Genomic DNA, 14,620 nt, shown 5'->3' with positions numbered 1-14,620 from the left:
AAAAAAAAGATATCGAACTTAGCAAACATATGCCTTACGTAGCATATGAATAGAAATTGAATCCTAAATGTAGGCAACATTTAATAACTGCAAGTTCATCTTTCGAAATTATACCCTTTATTTAAGTTTTCCAATAGCTAAAGGAAAAAACTTTAGAAGAACCTTTCACTTGGCGCCATCACAAAGGTTGACCCTTCTAATTATAGACCTCGTAAAACCGTCGTAATGCATCTGTCGCAAAAAAATCTTATTTGAGCGGCGAGGGACTACTAAGTTTCACCACCAACAGAAGTGACTCACTTTCGCCTGACAACAAATTACCCGAAGTCCCATCACCCAACTTTCACAGCAGTCGCCAACTTCATCCAGACTGTCCCTTCTTTTGCAGTTCTCAATGCCAGACAGCCCAACTTACATTCAGGCGAGAGAAAATTTCAAATTCATAACGTAAATGCACAGAAGAATAATGATTTCTTGTCGGCTTCTATTAAAAATGTAAACTACGGTAGTGTCAGTTAATGACCACCGCGCTGACAACCTCTGACTGCGGCGACCGCCATCAGTGTGGTGACGCCACCGTTTTTGCTGCCATTACTTTGTTAACGTCACTGCCATTGAACACTTTCACGCGCGATGTACATGCCAGGCCGTGTTATGCAGTGTCGTGCTGTTCTATGCAGTGCTGTAAATCAGTGTTGGACTCATGCTTTCGGTTGGGCAGCTAAGTTATTGGCCTCACTGTCCCCTAGCGCTGTCTTTTTATAATTGTCGGCTTAATTGTTCCGCTATCGTTTGGCGTTGCATGTTGCAGCAGCGTCGTGGTAATGAAAATTAAGTTAGAGAAGGAGTTGAAACTAAAGTTGCATATCATCTTAATTGCTTCAGCAGCGGTAATGATCTTTTGAATGCAACTCATCTCAGGCATGAGCTTGCAAAATGTGTGGGCTGCAGTGAATTCTAATATTTCTGTTGTCTTTCTTCAGGCTTTTTACTTTAATATAGTGTATTAATATTTTATTCAATGGATTATCGTAGTTTTTGTAACCCTTCCTCCTGAATGCAAAGCAGAGGAATCCCAATATGTTCTGAGCTTCGGCAAGTCAAATCAATACCACCTATACTTTTATTTTTCTAAACAGTTTTAAATGTCTTCTTCATAATATTACAACAATATTAGAATAATCCGTTGTTATAAACTTGGAAATCATTTCTTAATTGAAGAAATGTGACTTCGTTATATTAACTAAATTCGGACAACCAGTTATAACACCTTTTCATCCATTCTGGATGAAGTTTTCTTAGTTAAGTATCTTTTGGATTATTTCCTAACCGAAAAAGTATTAATAACCTCTTTCTCTAGTGTCTAGACAATGGTTTTACTCCCCATGTTGAAGATGACTCAAATCCTCTTTTAAATCCAGCAATAAGACTTTTTATTCTCTAAAGCTAGCACTTATTTCAATCTCTTCGTTTTCTTAACACTATCTATCGCTCACTTATTCTATTTTAGATTTAGTGACAGTCGTTTGTTTAACTAAAATTTTATTTCATGAATCGTTCTATATGAATCGTGGAAGTGAGAGTCGATAGGCCAACATTTGGAATCTTGTATGTGTTTTTTTCAACCTAGCGATACCATTGTTGCTTGTTGAGCTTTTATTACATTTTATTGAGATTCTGTGGTAGCTGTTTGAGCTTTTGCTTCAGCAGATTGAGCGTTAATATAAATTATTGAACTTTCATTGTGCTTTTAAGAACTTTCGCCAATAATTTAAGTTCCTGTACTCATTCCTAAACTTATACTACTTTTGGCAATTTTACATTATCTAGAATAAAAATCAGTGAATAGAAAGTATTTGTGAGTTTAGTTCTACTAAAGAGCTTTCATTACTTTTTGGAGTCACTTAAAGTTTGGATATATATTCATTTGCTCTGCATAACAGCAATTCGCTATATATTTGAAACAAGTTGTTAACATAAACGGATATATAAAACTTTCAAAGGAAATGGAGACACACAAACTTAAAAAAAACCACATCTCCAATAGAGTTTAAGGCAACCATTTGTCGAATTGCTACAATTTCGCTCAGTGTCGGAGCACCAACAATCACTTTCGTATTTAAACTTAAAAGCATTTGCAACACTCGCTGGCATGGTGGCACCTCCCTTCGGCCGATTGGCGAGCTTTCATTAAGATTGTTAATTTAAGATCTGTGGCGTAATTTACTTTGCCACGTTACAGAATGTTGATGCAACATGCTGCATGCAGTCAGTTGCAAGTTTTAAATATACACGTGATTTATATATGTATGTGTATGTGTGTGTACTGCATTTAACTTTTAATAGGAGCAGCGCCGGCGATAAAATAGTTATGTCGCTTTTAAAAGACTAACTGCTGCGAAACTTCGGCGTGTGAAATGTGTATTCAAGTGGAACTTTGTGTAGTAACATGTGTGTATGTGTATCTGTTTTGTACTGATGTTGCATTTACAAGTACATGTACGAAATGAAACATTCTTACCACTCATACACATGCACATATGTGGTGAATAATGACATGTGGCATGCATTTCAACATGCCGGCATTCATATTTCCTGCAGCATGTTACAAATAACCATGAGCACAATGCAACGAAGGTGCATATTAGCAACTTGCAATTATCAAATGTGTATGTATAGGTGTATAGGTGTATGTGAGTATTTGCCTTTTACTGCCATTTGCGCTTCATAAAACTGTCTCAACGTCCATCATTCCAGAGCATTCAAATTTAATTTTATACTTGCCACAGAATAAATATACACTCGACGCTGGCTGCCGCGACAACAACGAAGCAATTTAGCATTCAGTGAGGCAACTAAGTTTCCATCAACGGAAACACAACTCGTCGCGTAATTGTATTAAATGAACTGTGCAACACAAGCGTGGCAAGTGCAACATGAAATCATGAGCAAAAGCGGCAGCAAAACAATCGTCTAACAAATCTTGCAACCAACTAGAAGTGGTTAGTGTTGGCGCGGCGCAACACGAAATAATAATCTTTGTGGCATCGGCGCTCACACACACACACATACATACAATTGTATATACAACCGCTTTTCGTTTATGGCAGTGATTCTATGAGACAGCAGCGGCTACTAACGTTCCGATCAAACTGTCCAATGTTAGAATGTCGGGACCGCCCTTGTACTCTACGCCAAACGCTATTTAAACGCCATCCATGTGGCTGCCCATTGCCGTCCGTTCGCTGCCCGTTTCATTTTGCTCACTGCTTTTTTCCTCTGGTAATTACAGTCGCTACGCCTTGTTGCAGCCTCGGTGTTAGTCTGCAGCCGTGACTGCCGCTGTCGCCGCTCTTGCTACAAACGCGCCCTTTACACAAACCAAGTGCAACATTTGTCTCGCGCAAGTTGCAGCAAAGCATAAACTATACCAACTCAGCTGTTGGCAGCCAAAGTGGGGAAGTGAAACTCAAGAAATGAGCAGAAGTTAAATCAAAGTAAGCACAATTGTGTCAGCATAGCAAAAAGCACAGCAGCCTCAACAATAAACGCGCTGGCAGCAAGCTCCACATTTTACATGCCACCAAATAACCTAGCCACTGCGCTGACACAGCTATTACTACCTGCCAGCGCGCTGTTGCACGAAGCTACTTGCATATGTCCCCTCGCTCCACAGCTCCGCATTCATTATATTTCATTTGCTCTTTAGTATTCAGTGCCACAAATTCTTATTTTATGCATTTTTAGACACATACTTGTATTACAATTGTTTTAGTTGTTGTTTTTTCCCATGCCACTTTCGGGCGCCGCAAAACTTGAACACCTCTTCCTGCATCTTCCTGAAACAGCGGCAGCAATCGTCGTCGGTGTTTCATTTCTCCTTTGTATCTATCGCTTATATTTCTATTGTTGTTGTTGTGGCATTGGCTTCCTTTTTGCTGTCAGAGCGCTACCTTAAACGCTTCGCTGTTCCTACGAATCGAATATTATTGTGTTCTAATGCTCAGCTGTCTGTTCGCTTGTATGTTTATATATATGTTTGTGTGTATATATTGCCATTGGCTACACTGTCTCTTTGCTATTGTTGTTTTGAGTTACATTCTTTTTTACTATCTTGCTACTTGCTACAACTTGTGATTTTAGTTTTAGTTTAAGTATCTGATTTAATGATTATAATTGTATGGCACGAATGAAAAGTCGCCTTGTAATCCGAAGCAAAAGGAAAGGAGGAATTTCGTTAGATAGTTGATAAATGAAATAAAGCGCAATATTAACAGGTAATGGGAAATTAAAGCAGGAGGCATTAACATGTTCGAAGAGTACGGAATAATCTTAATAGATGTGGAGTTTCAAATTATGAAGATCTCTTTTGGATTGAGGAATAAAAAAATACTGAGAACTGTATTGTAAAGATTATATGAGTTATATATCATCTGATCAAATTTGACCCGGACTAGCAAAAAACATATTATTTCACGTATGTTAATACAAATCTTTCAAAATATGCTCCTGAGCCAACGCTTTATTCGATTCGGCATACATTTGTTATAAGTTTCTTTGGTTCGAGTCTAGCATTGGCACACTTTATACCCAACGTGATGCCAGCTTACTTTATACTCTCTTTTGGAAGCATACTTAACTTTACTAAGACTAACTTCTTCTTAAAAAGTTGAATTTCTTAAAAATCTGTAACCCTTTTTTGAACAAAAACTCTTTACTACTTTTCATAGTAAACTTTAAGTTGAGAGCAATTGAACATTTTTTCGTTTCAAAGGTCAAAATTAATACAAAGTAACGAGGCTCGGATTCAGAACTAAGCCCAGTGATAGTAAGATTATCAAATCAAAGCAACTAGAACAGTTCATTTTACGAATTCTAAAAAAAGCTTACGAATTGTTATATAAGTATGCAATGCATTTGCACCTAGTTAGAATATGCTATATTTTGAATTATCGTATCTTTTCAATTAATGACGCTGGGTTTGAATACAGAAGCCCAAAAAATAATCTGAGCTTAACGAACCGAAGAAGGGGACTTTAGAACCCTAATTTGTAAATTAAATTCGTCATCTATTACTTTTTACCCATTAATATTCCTTAGTTAACTACTATGCTGGAGTATTTCGTCCAAGTTCTCATATAATCATACTAAAAGTAAGACACTTTCAAATGTTGCTTAACAATTGGGAAAATTTACAAAAAAAAAAAAAAGAACTCAACATGAGGCAAGAATTTATGAAGATTTTAATAACTTCCGCATGTGTGCACAGCGCCAAACACATCTTGCTAAGCTTGCGAACAACAAAACTGTATCACGCACTTAAAGTTCATGTAGTCGAATTAATAACTCACTGGTACCGATGCTTTCGCACATTTTATGGCCCATCAAATACTCCTGAGTGCATATAAACAAGTATGCCGTCTTTTTTTTCGCCGTTAATGGTCGCTCGTTGATGCTATGCGTTGAAACTCAACAAACACGAGTACATGAAATACCCAATTCTCTTAATGCCGACTGCACTAAAGTCGTCCTCTTCATAAACGCATCTTCAAAAGAAAAAAGAAGAATAAAATTGTGGATGGGTTTATATCACTATACCCTACATGAGACGAAATGGTGTATTTAGAAATCATATGTTGTTCCTTCAAAGTCGAACTGAAAGGCATTTTAGAGAATCGCGCTTACTTTTGGTCAAATTGCTGATATTATTGCTACTTGAATTGGGTCATATTTATGTAAATCCGCTAGATGGTGCTGTAGTCAAGCCTTAGCAACTCCCATGGATCGACAGAGGGCGCAGCTGTAGATATATTCTTCTCAAATAAAATAAGTTGCGACAATTTTAAAATGCGATTTTCCTTACATTTTTTTCATTTTTACTTAATCTTTAATGAAAAGTACCGGAAAGGCATTAATTATTGACAACAATTTCAGATATAGAAGAAGTATTTCTGGGAAATAATTCGAAAATAAATATTTAGCATGAAATATCGTGTACTATACAATTCATTGTGGTACAAAAAAACGCTCAAGTCGACTGGAGCTGGGCTGGATCTATAGGCTTCAAATTACCACAAGAGTAATTTAAATGTGATTAATTTAAGCCAACAAGTTTTTTTTTCCATTAAAGTACTTTAATCAAAAAATTCAAATTTTAGTTAAGATATAACGGGGATACATCCACTTGCAAATCAAAAAAAAAAATATTTTTTATGCACTTTTTTTTAAGATATAAACATACGTAGGAAGGTCGTGTTTCACGTCCATCGTGTATATGTTATAATATCTCTTAATTTCAAAAGTTTTTACTGTTTTTTCAAATAAATCCGTAAGCCGTTCAGCCTGCGAACTTAGCATCCGTACCACTATATTTCAAATTTTTTCTTTAATTCTTTTTTGTTTTATATTACGCTTAATGTTTGTTCTTTAACTGCTACTGCACCGTTTATTTGTATATTTACAGTTATTGGCCAACAAACCACGCCGCCGGAGTTGCCAATCTACGGTGATCCCTACACGGAAATTGCACTGGATCTAGTCTTCCCAAAGGGGAATCCGACATTCCTGCTGGACGGCAAGAAATTGCAGCTGCTGCAGCCGCTCGATCGCGATGAGGAGAATCTGAGTCACATTGTCTTTCAGGTGAGTACACGAAAGCGACCACAAGCTAAGCTACTAGAACAAAGCTGAGCTCAAAATAAAGTGAAGCAGCTTGTGTGTGAATCCGTGGGTCTGAGAGTATGTTTGTGTACGAGTGAATTCACGCGATGCAGCGCGCTAAAGGCGGCTGGCTTGCGGTATTATATATACAAGTAGGTGGGATGTGCAACTGAAAATGTATGTATGTATATGTAGATGAAAAAAGCCCGCGGTGGCTTGCCGCTGTGAGATTTTGTTTGGTGAAATGCAAATTTTTTATGGCGAAGTTTTACAGTTGCATGCCACAAAATGCGCCAGCCACCTACAAAAGTATGTAGAACGCTTAGCTAATAAACAGAAATATGCAAGCGTTTTATGCTTTACTTGTGCCATTTGGCGTGCCGCGCTGCAATTTCTCAAGCATATCTTCCACTTGTGCAAACCACCAACGAAGTGCTTCACTTTTGGGAGCGAGTGCGTATGTATGTGAGGTTATTTTTGCCTGCTTAGTTTTTTTAAAAATATTGAACGCTTTTATTTGTGTTTATTTCTTTTTGGTTTTTACTTTATTTAATTTTGTTTTAAATTTTATTTCATTTCGCTGCACCACAGGTCTCCTGTTCGATTCGCAACGCAACCAACAAGCGACGCAGCATTCCGATTATTGTGCGCGTATCTGATGTCAACGACAATGCGCCGCGCTTCATGAACACACCCTATGAGGTCACCGTGCCGGAGGTAAGAAATGAACAATCTCTATGAAAATACAAAAACAAAAATTTAACAACAAAGCAGAAGTAACATTAAAGAAGCGTACATTGGTATATGCATGTGTGTATGTAGAAGTAGTGGCAAAAAGCGAAAAAAGGAAATTAACAACTTTTTTAACTTTACAAAAACCATATTTGTCTGTGTTTTGGATTTAATTTGCCTCTTCGCCGCAATCTTGATAAGCTGCTTAGCGGGAAGCGACCTGCGCGGCGCACCGGCTCGCCATGACGCTGCTAGAAATGCATTTTCGCGCTGCGAAATTTATATTTGCTTTCCTTCTTCTCTTCGCTATATTTTGCGATCTATGACATTAACAGCAACAACAACAAAATCTGCTCCACTCCGATTTAGCTAAAATTACAAAACCACAATCTAAGTGGCCAACGCCAACAATTAAATGTGCCTAGCTCTAAGGCAAGGTGTCTCCCGCACAGCCGATCGCTCGCTTGAAGCGTCCCCTTCAGCTGGTAAATGATTCGCATTGCACACTGCAGTCAAGTTCGCCAACCTGGTGGGTGGTTTCCATTGATCGCAACTGGATTTTCGCACCCACGCACATTTTTATTTCTTTTAAACTGCAAATAATACCAACAAGAATTGCTCATAAAATCTCGCAAACATTTGTTAGTGGTGCTACCGTCGGCGTTGTTGTTGTTATTAGCACGCTTTTAAACGACTCTCCAGTTAACTCTGTTAAGATTAACGTTAGCTGTATTGCATGTGTGTTTGTATGCAATGGTGCTGCCTTAGAACAATTATGCGAAATTGAAATGTTTCGCAAAATTCTAAAGACTTAAGCGACAAACTCGTTTTGAATAAAGTATTCTAAGTAAGTAAAAATAAAGTGGCCACTTTAACCGAATATTTATTACGATTTGTTACAGTAACAGTAAAATTTGGTACACAAATACCGTTAGACCCACAATTTAAGTTTAATTTAATAAACTTAAATAGTTTTTGAGCTAACAACTGACCAAAAGTGCAAAAGTATGGTTTTTATAACGAATACTAGATAAATGGAAATATATATCGAACTACATATTTTAAAAATGGTGACTACCTTCTACTATTATTTAATCAGCTTCTATGTAAAAATATTTGTAGCATGTCTTAAAGTAGCTAAAGATTAGATTGTTCGATGAAAAGACAGCATCTGACTCCAATCATGGCCAAATTAGATATTTGATATGTGCATAGTAATATAGAGACATTGCTATTTAGAAAATGATTTTGAAAGAATGCTGTTCTACATAGAAGGCCCATAACTATTTAGTTATGGTTAAATTTTATGAAACCGTAGCTAAATTTAGAAATTCCTATATGTTCTCAATGTTTAACGATGCCTCATAGTTTGGGGAAGTAAATATATTTGTTACATATTTTCTTAAATTTCATGTTAGCCTTGGGAAATAGAATTTCCTAAAAATGTTTTTTTTTTTTCGAAGATCCAAGTTTTACCCCATATATAAAATCTACCATGTAAGCTTGACCGAAAAACGGTATTTACCATTAAAATATGATGCCCACAGTTTTACTTATTGGTAAGTTACTTAAATATATATATATATATATATATATACAGATGTGGCAGCAACTTCAAGTACGGACAAAGAAGACAAATATTTCGATTTTGGTGGCCAACTTCGAAAAACGGAGACACCACTTTTTCACTTATAACTCAAACTTAATAAAATATATATAAAATGAAAGTTTACTACAGTGAGCAGCTTGCTATTATTACTGCCGTAGTTCCAGGGCCATTAAGTTATGATTTTATGTTTTTAAAGTCTACAGTCGCATTTTTAGATAATTTTTTTCGATTATACCAATAAATATTTACTCATTTTACAATACGAAAATTGTTTAATTTTATTATTTTGAGCTTTTTTATGAAACTATTAATTATTATTTCTACACAACAACTTTTCCAAATAAAAATAACAAATTATAAACTTTCAAATATACACAAAAACATAAAGAAATCAATTACCTTAACCACTAAGTATATAAATACTCACATACATACCCTCTACTGCGCATAATAGTGTTTGCAAATACAACTGCATCGGTGCTTGCAACAGGCAACTGGGAACAGCTGCCTGATTGACAGACATGCAAGCAAAGTAACATCAAAACGAACGTGTCAGCTGTCAGAAGTTTCACATGCGAAATCATTTCAGTCCCTCCTTCTTTTTGCTTTTTTTCTTTGTTCTTTGTACTAATTGTACTTTATATTGCTGTTATTAAACGGTCATCTTAACAATGCATTGCCCTGATCAATTATTTTGCATGTGCACATACTAAGATACATAAGTGCAACAACTGCAAAATAACAACAAAATTTGGGTGTGGGTTGCATTATTTCGCATGCGTTGAAGATAATTCATAATTTTCAATTATGTACAACAAATAGTGTCACTAAGAGATAGTAATAAGTAAGTTAAGAATTGAAAAGGACTAGATTGCATAAAAAATTCTTCAAGAAAAATATTATTTTCAATAGTTTTTTTATACACTACAATATATTAAAATTTTATACAAAAATTGAAGATTAAAGAAAATTATTGATATATTCAGCCGCTTTCGGTGATGCCAACTAGTTTTCTATTATCAGTTACAGAATATTATGTTCAAGTTATGCTCACTCCAAGCGAGGGATGGACAAACCATAACACAACATATGTCTTGCATCTTCCTTTAATTTGATTAAAAGATGTATGAAATGTAAAAATTTTAGTTATATGTCAGCAGCTTTCCTTTTTAACTACTTCAACATAGTTTATTTCAAAGGGAAGCTAACAAAGTCATAGATCAACAACATGGGCTATTTACATCAGTCAAAAGAGTAACATATGCGATCTCTATGTGGTCCAAACAGATGATAGCTCTTTTTCGTGATTGATTTGTTAAAAATTCTTGAAATCCCTCTAGATGACTTTGTACTATTTTATTACCGAGCTGGGAATGGCAATAATGATGATGATGATAATGAAAATGATGATAATGATAATAATAATGATGATGATGATGATTATGATGATGAAGAGGATGATGATAATGACAACGATGAAGATGATGGTGATGATTATGATGACGATGATGATGCTAATGATAATATAATGATGATGATGATGACGATGGTGATTATGATGATGTTAACGGTTATAAATCAATTGGACTACGGAAACCATATGGGGACGAATATGATAATGATATATGATGAAATCGTTATAAATTGTGTTTAAAGATATTTTTTCAAATTTCTTATTTCTTTTCTATATAATGCATCCAGTGCTGCGGACTGTCCAACAAGCAGCGACAAAAGTACACCCATTAGGGTGTCATCATCAAAGATTACTCCAAACATGCATACCTATTCAAATACACACACACGCATAAGTATAAATATACACATATATAGACATTACATATGTACTTACCATTACAAACACAGTGCTTTGGACAGCAATTGCGACATGAATGTTGCCAACCACTTTTCAAATGTCCGCTACTTACTTGCCACAGTCAATTGCAACTGTCAATTGCCACCACAAACAACAAGTAAATCACGTTGCAAACAAACAAACGCTGAAATCCGGCAACGCAGCCAGAGCAATCAATTATGTAGACAAGTTGTCAACGGACAGCAGTCAAAAGCGAAAAGAAAACCAACACAAAATAAGCTGCGACATAAACAAAATTCATACGCAAAAATTAAACGAAAAAATCGCCTTCATTTTGTGCGTATTTTTGTTAATTAAATGGCCGTCAGCCGAACGCTTCGCCCCTTGGTCGCTCAGTCGCTTGGACAGTTGTCAATTTGGCGCACTTTCAAGTTGATTTGAGTAGTTGCTGTAGCGGTTAGTCGGCGCAAGTACTTAGTAACATGTTGCTTTTAATGAAGCCAATGTGCAACATGTTGCTGGCGAAGCATGTCGCACGACACGCAAGTCTACACGAACGACAACCGCTAATGGTGGTTGAGTTTACTTTATTATTTATAGATTTATTTTAATAAAATATTTTTTATGCATTTTCGTCGTACTCCTAATGTTGCCAGCCAATTTTCGTGATCGTTTCTGTGCAAAAAAAAAATTGTAAAAGACTAAACAAATACTTTTTATGGTCGCATGTTGCAAACTAATTTCCCACAGGCGTAAAAATGCACATTGCATTCTTGCACAAATACGTGGCAACACACATACACTCACTCAAAGTGCGTATGTGTGTTTGTTGCACAAAATTTGCAACACGTTGCACTGTTATACATCAATCGGCTGTTGGCAGCAGCACCTGTTGGCACCATTTCAAAGAGCTGTCCATCAAATGTGCTTACACCACATCCCCTCCGGCCCTTTCCTTCCTCTCTCCCCAGCCATTTAATGTTCTTAAGTTCGTTTGCTGTCAACACAAATCCCGTTCAACAGGAATAACTTGGCCCCAAACATTTCCTCAGCGAGCGTAAACATCTTCTGGCTATCGCCTGTTAGATGCTTGTGCCCCACGCACACCATCTCCTTATTGCATACAACCAAGCATGCGGAAATTGATTATTACAAGTTGAGTGTAACTTTTTTTCAGCAAAGACTTTTGCTGTTCTCCTTGCATTTATTATGTTTTTCTACTGCCGCCATTCTGTTTGTTGTTTTTGTTGTTGTGTCTGGCGACTCCCATCTTAATCGCGCATTTGAAAGTAAATTGCGCCATTCATAAATACATTACAGCAATCAAATTAAGTTATTAGCTCGGCAATGCCATGTACCGCTATTCGTCACAAGCGCACACACACACAAGCATAAGTGTGCATAATACACAGTACACGGGTTTGGCTGCTGCATGACTGCCCCGGACACCAGCTGCTTTGTTAGTTATTTATTGAGTGCAATTTCTTTAATTCATAAATGACGCGGCTGACGTTTGAAGACAAAATATTTGCATAATAACGGTAGTCGTTAGTGTCAAGTTTCTTCAGCTTGATACGCGAGAAAGAGAGAAAGACAGGTTGCTGAAGTCTTCTTATCTTTTAGAAGAAGCCTGTCTAATTGATTGAGATTAATTTTTATACTACCATTAGCTGCAATTGAATTTGATGGGATAATTTTCGAATACTGTGTATGTACATCATTTATTTTTTATTATGATATTACATACTAATTTGCAAAGAACCGTTATATATATGTAATATTTTATGCGCGATTTTTAACAAAATATTGGCTAAGAGACATAGAATATTCATAACATTAAATATTGTGTGGACTGGTGCCTCTTAAATGATAAATAAATTCAAAAATCCTTTCCAGATTGGAACAGAGTCAAGGTAATCGAGGAACATATTTCCTATAATTTTTGAAAATTAAACTGCTACCTTCATTTTAGCTATCTCAGCACTCTAGATATCTTGTTTTTATAATAGGTCATTTGCTTATACAATAGTTCGTCTTAAAATAAGCCTAAGTATACAAGAGATGAAAAGGCCCTAATATGAATGATTCTATATAATTTAGAATATTACATGGCGATGTAGCTCATAAAATGTTTGACGAACTTTAATATAAAATTTAGAAAATTTTAATAATGAAAACAGAGCTCTTTTAGATGTTTAAAAAATTAAAGGGTGCCCAAAAATATACTACATTACAACTAAGCTCCTTTTCATTCCGCTACTGATTACAATATATGGTTGTAATGCTTGGCCACCCACTCTTAGACTCAATTTTGGAAATTATTTTAAAGGAATTGATTTTACTGACAAACAATATTTTCATAAAGATATATTAAAATAATTTACAAATTGAGTTTATGAGAATTGCTACATAAAAAAATATATTTAAATACTGAAATTTTAATAGCAAATATTTCTAAAGCATGCTAACTAACTTTATAATTCCTCCAAAAAACTTTGTTGATTTCACAACAGCTTTGGACTGTCGTATATATGTATATATTTATAATGTATCATTTGATACCTTCATTGTAATGTGATAAATATTGCATCAACAGTTATTTTATGGTTTTATAAGCCCATGTTGCCAGTCAACTAATTAAGCACATAATTGCCACTTAATGAATACCTCCATAAAATTGGAAAATGTTACTTTGGCTGTGGCACAAGTAGCCACTTTGCTACAAATTACATCACTATTCTCAATGTTTTTACGATGGCCATCCACTCTCAACAGAAGCAAAAGATATTTGCAGGTAGTATTGTAAATGCTAGTGGCATTAGCGGCTTTGACTGTCATAAAGCAATGCTGTATTTAGTGGTACACATAAACATATTTATTTTTGCACATAGAAATATGTATATGAGTTCATATGGTGGTTTACAAATATATGGTACACATATCAATATTTATGTATATATTTGTATACAATAGTGAAAAGTTTATTGAGAAACTGCAGCCAAAGTTTTTCTGGTCACCTAATAGTCGCCTTTCGTTATAACTGCGGATAATAAAGTAAGGTTATATATGAAAGAACTTTTAGTATAATTTCAGTTATCTAACCTTACTAAATGTTGAGGTCAAGATGAAAAATTAAATTAAGAGATTATAAGAAGTTATAGCGGGGGGTCTAAAGATGTAACTAACCGAAACTATAAACTAACATACGATCTTCTCCCGTTTCAACTTCTATTCTCGTGGGCCAAGCCTTCGTTATGACAGTAAGAGTCTGCGAAAATCTTTACAAAATATTTTTGTTACTTTTCCCGGAAAGTTTCGAAAATGCTACTGATAAATTTCCTTAACAAAAACAATAATTTTTTCCAGTAACTACGTCAGTTTCACATACTACAAGCGCGTTCAATCAAATTGCATTCAAAAATTAAAATACTTGATTAATTAATTTTCTCTTGTTTACTCGTTTTTTTTTCCTTTTTCTTCTCCTTACTTAACGCTTACCATCAAATGGTTATACTAAAAATTTCCTACAGGACTATGAGATTTGCAATTTAAAATGGTGTTTTTTCATTGAGTTATAAAATTCAATAGAAAAAAAAAACAAATTTACCTTACAATAGTCAAACTTCAACCATTAATATCTTTCAAACGGTTAGATTTACGAAAAAACCAAACCATTTTATATTGAATTAAATTTTCTACAAAATCTACGAAATAAGATATTTAGTAGTTTCAAGCAGTGGGAGGCGAGATATACATTTTTATATCTAATAATAAAAAATAAATAGAAAACCGTTAAGCAAAGGACC

General features: G+C 35.3%; 1 protein-coding gene across 4 annotated transcripts in view; it reads left to right on the top strand.

Moving 5' to 3' along the window:
* The window catches only part of LOC106624824 (cadherin-99C-like), a 388,115-nt gene that overhangs the window by 349,288 nt on the left and 24,207 nt on the right, over positions 1-14,620 (top strand). For all 4 annotated transcript variants that reach the window (XM_070105969.1, XM_070105968.1, XM_070105970.1 and 1 more), the window contains exons 5-6: positions 6,464-6,642; positions 7,252-7,377. In XM_070105969.1, coding sequence (XP_069962070.1) covers positions 6,464-6,642; positions 7,252-7,377 — 305 coding nt within the window. The remainder of the gene's footprint in view (positions 1-6,463; positions 6,643-7,251; positions 7,378-14,620) is intronic.

Source organism: Bactrocera oleae, chromosome 2, assembly GCF_042242935.1.
Source record: "Bactrocera oleae isolate idBacOlea1 chromosome 2, idBacOlea1, whole genome shotgun sequence".
Taxonomy (NCBI): Eukaryota; Metazoa; Arthropoda; class Insecta; order Diptera; family Tephritidae; genus Bactrocera; species Bactrocera oleae.
The sequence above is the reverse complement of the archived record's forward strand: the minus strand, read 5'-3'. Positions and strand labels throughout refer to the sequence as shown.